Raw genomic sequence first — 2,239 nt, 5'->3', positions numbered from 1 at the left:
CTGAAAAAGGTGGGTTACCTATGGTTCAAATTGGTCGTTTGTCACTGATCTCAAACCTGGCTACACGTAAGAATGGGGCAGAGGTTTTCTTTTATTTCTACCAATATTCAGGCACTGGCCCCATTTTGTTGAGTGGAGTCTTAATTAAACCCAGTTAGTTAATTCCAGTGGCAGACAAGATTAAGAACCAGAGATAGAGAACAGTCTTGGTATAAACTTTCATTTTTGTTTTAATTGGAGTACAGTTTTAAGTGTTGTGTTAGTTTCTGCTGTGCTGTCAACACTTTCAGACTAACAGACACGTCTGCTCACGTGGTACCAAGGGACCTAGATGATGAGGGGACAGGTTAGGTGGAGTGGGGGGTGCTTATTGTTCGGGGTTTGCCAAGTGTCGCTTTAACCTGGCACTCTTGCAGGGAGCGCACTCAGTGGGTCTGATGTGGTGGATGCTCGCCCGGGAAGTCCTGCGCATGCGTGGCACCATCTCCCGAGAGCACCCGTGGGAGGTCATGCCGGACCTCTACTTCTACAGAGATCCTGAGGAGGTGAGCTTCGTCCACAGGGGCTTGTTGTCACTCACATAAGTACATGGATACTTTTTACTGCCAAGAACAGAAACTAATCCGCCATTGTATATAAACTAAAAAATATTTTCCTAAACTAGATTGAAAAGGAAGAGCAGGCAGCAGCTGAGAAGGCTGTGACCAAGGAGGAGTTTCAGGGTGAATGGACCGCTCCAGCTCCAGAGTTCACGGCTGCTCAGCCTGAGGTGGCAGACTGGTCTGAAGGCGTGCAGGTGCCTTCCGTGCCCATTCAGCAGTTCCCCACTGGTACGTATCAGGGTCCAGTATCTGTAGGAATATAAGCAGATTGGTGGGGCGGGGTTACAAAAGTAATCTGGGGATGTGGCTGATGACCTCCTTGTATTTTCTCAACAGAAGACTGGAGTGCTCAGCCTTCCACTGAAGACTGGTCTGCAGCCCCCACCGCCCAGGCCACGGAATGGGTAGGAACCACCACCGAGTGGTCGTAAGCTCTTCTTCCAGACACTTGCAGAACTTCCACCAAAATGGAAATTTGGTTGATGGAAAATAAACTGTTTCTAAAAATTTTGTTCATTCATTTCAGTCTATGGGACAGACACACCTGGTATGAAAGCCTTGCTCAGCCTAGTGTGTGGCTCTGGGCCCAGGTGTCCTCAGCAGAGGATAATATTCATGGGGCTGTGATTCAGAGCAGCTAGTCCTGAGTCTGGGCATGTGGCCAGTGCTTATTCTATCACTTTTGTCGTTCCTTAGTGTGTAATTTTAAAATAGTTTTAAATAGTAAAATATGTCATGCATGTAGTTGATCTAATAGACATACCTATGTATTCTTGGAGAATACAATACACAGAATTGGTCAATACAGCTCTGTTACCCAAGAATTAGGACACTAGCTTTCTTTAAAAAACCAAGGTAAATAGAAGTGTCAGGCCAGAAGGAAGCTGTGGTCACCAGCGTCCATTCTCCCTTCTTCCATACTAACATGGTGCCTGGAGTGTGAGCTGAGTGTAAGCTGAGAAACTGTTAGATCTAATTAATGTCTGAGGCATCAGTTTCTCAGCAAAGTCCTGTGAGAAGAAGCAACTTGAGGTAAATCTAGGCAGTCTGTAGCAGAAGTGGAAGAACAGTTCAGCTGTCACAGTAGGATGTTCTGTCTGAGCTGCGGTGCACTCAGCCAGACTCTGCGTGTAGCCAAGGCACACAGCTATGCCTGTGCATCTGAAGAGGCAGACTGAAGGAGAAAACACTTTATCCTTGAAAAGCTAACAGAAAAGGGTTGGGTAGGATTAAAGGTGTTTTACAAACATACCATAAAGAAGAAATACCATAAAGATTTTGGTAACCATACTTTCTATCAACAACTGTCTGCTGGCCGGTCAGCAGACTGTGCGTGCTCAGTTGTGTCCAACTCTAACCCCATGGACAATAGCCCTCCAGGCTCCTCTGGCTGTGGGATTTCGCAGGCAAGAGTACTGGTGGGTTGCCATGCCTTCCTCCAGGGGATCTTCCTGACACAAATTGAACCTGTCCCTGGTATTTCCTGTATTGGCAGGTGGATTCTTTAGCACTAGCGCCACCTGGGAAGCTAAATTGGTACATCATGGCATTATTTAGTAGCCATCCCTAACACCCTCTTAAAGTGAAAATCAGTCATGTCTAACTCTTTGCAACCCCATGCATGGACTGTAGAGTCC

General features: G+C 46.5%; 1 protein-coding gene across 1 annotated transcript in view; it reads left to right on the top strand.

Annotated features, from left to right (window-relative positions):
* RPSA (ribosomal protein SA) overlaps positions 1-1,109 on the top strand; it is a 13,635-nt gene extending 12,526 nt beyond the window's left edge. Inside the window, exons 6-8 of the mRNA XM_010835478.1 lie at positions 417-545; positions 665-830; positions 939-1,109. Of these exons, the coding sequence (XP_010833780.1) occupies positions 417-545; positions 665-830; positions 939-1,033 (390 nt within the window). The 3' untranslated portion in view covers positions 1,034-1,109. The remainder of the gene's footprint in view (positions 1-416; positions 546-664; positions 831-938) is intronic.
* Positions 1,110-2,239: the final 1,130 nt, after the last annotated feature.

This window comes from Bison bison, unplaced genomic scaffold, assembly GCF_000754665.1.
Source record: "Bison bison bison isolate TAMUID 2011002044 unplaced genomic scaffold, Bison_UMD1.0 scf7180017864043, whole genome shotgun sequence".
Lineage (NCBI taxonomy): Eukaryota > Metazoa > Chordata > Mammalia > Artiodactyla > Bovidae > Bison > Bison bison.
Note: the sequence above shows the minus strand (reverse complement) of the source record. Positions and strands in the feature narration are given on the sequence as shown.